Consider the following 1,375-nt stretch of genomic DNA (forward strand, 5'->3'; position numbering starts at 1 on the left):
GGGGTCAAAGCCCATCACAATCCCAAGGCACCAGATGAGGAGGGGTTTTGGCTTCTTAGTTTAGTCTGTGGTCCTAGGAAAGCCCCAAATACCACACTCCCATGAGCAAAAGCAGTTAGCTTTCGGCATAATCTGGGTATGAACTAGAATATCAATCTTCTGGAAATAGTATGTCCCCCCTCCCCCAAAGCATCCACTACGTGTTTCCCCGACTTTCTGTGGGTTTATAAGACCCTGCTAATATTCTGTGCCCACTGGCCACTTTTGTCAACCACTGTCTCCAACGGAGGAATAGGGAACTGTGATGGGGAGCTCCTGGCCCCCATGTTGAGCCTCTCCAGGAGAGGAGCTGTGGTCCCTGGTGCAGCGCCTGGTACCAGAGAGCACTGAGCAAGAACAACGCCTGCCCAGGCCGTGTTTCTAACTCCTCCAGATGAATCCGTTCCGCATGCAAAACAAAGACTCTATTTAGGCGCCTGCCCTGCCCTGCCACCTCGCTCTGAATGAGCTCTTGCCCCCCAGCCTGACGTTCTAAGGTCCCCTGGTATGCAGGATAAGACCTCTGACCCCTGTGATCTCTTGGGGATCTCAGACCAGACCCCAGGGGCGAGTGGCCAGCCGCGGCCGCTCTCAAAACCGACGGCGGCGGAGAGGCAAGTTCGGACGACTCGGAGCCTCAGTCTGGCCTGTTGGAACCCCGCAGGCGGGACCCTGACCTGGAGGACCACCGCCTCTCTGCGCCCCCGTGGGGCAGTGGGGGGCGCGACCCGGCGCACGCCGCTTACCTTTGCGGATGAGCGCGGCGATGTCGGGGTCGAACCCCTGGCGGTGGCACTTTCTCCACAGGCCCATGTTGGTGGAGTTGTACTGGCGGCTGCACTCATCCGCGGGGCTCATGGCAAAGAGCTGGCGACGGTTGCGGGCGCGCAGGAGTTTGCCTTCCCAGCGGTCGAGGCGCGCGCGGCTTGCTCGCAGCGGAAGGTTGTTGTTGTTGTTGTAGATGAAGCCCGGGTCCACGCGGCGCGTGGTGAAGGCCTTGCAGCGGTCGCGGTGCTTGCGCGCGTCCGTCTCGTACCAGTGGTCCGAGCAGATGGCCACGGCCAGCATGCCCAGGGCGCAGAGCGCCAGCGAGAGGCCCGTGTAGAGCAGCAGCCTGCCGGCAGCCATGCCTCGGCCGGGCTAAGCCAGGGGCATGTCCCGCGCGGCCTCGCCTTCCTGGGCGCCCTACTGAGGCCCGCAGCGCCGCGGCCCCCGCGCGCCCCCGGGCATCCTCCGGCGCCGCCTCCCTGCGCGGCGCGGGGCCCGGCGCTCCGCTTCCCTCGAGTGACGCCGCTCAGCACCCACCGCAGGGGCTCCTCCTGGGCACAGTGGCGGC

The 1,375-nt window shown here is 64.1% G+C and overlaps 1 protein-coding gene across 1 annotated transcript in view; it reads right to left on the reverse strand.

Annotated features, from left to right (window-relative positions):
• TMEM178B (transmembrane protein 178B) overlaps positions 1-1,246 on the reverse strand; it is a 103,421-nt gene extending 102,175 nt beyond the window's left edge. The window contains exon 1 of the mRNA XM_004713961.2: positions 786-1,246. Within this exon, the coding sequence (XP_004714018.2) occupies positions 786-1,167 (382 nt within the window). The 5' untranslated portion in view covers positions 1,168-1,246. The remainder of the gene's footprint in view (positions 1-785) is intronic.
• Positions 1,247-1,375: the final 129 nt, after the last annotated feature.

This window comes from Echinops telfairi, unplaced genomic scaffold (assembly GCF_000313985.2).
Source record: "Echinops telfairi isolate 266 unplaced genomic scaffold, ASM31398v2 ScPeMD7_23;HRSCAF=83, whole genome shotgun sequence".
Taxonomy (NCBI): domain Eukaryota; kingdom Metazoa; phylum Chordata; class Mammalia; order Afrosoricida; family Tenrecidae; genus Echinops; species Echinops telfairi.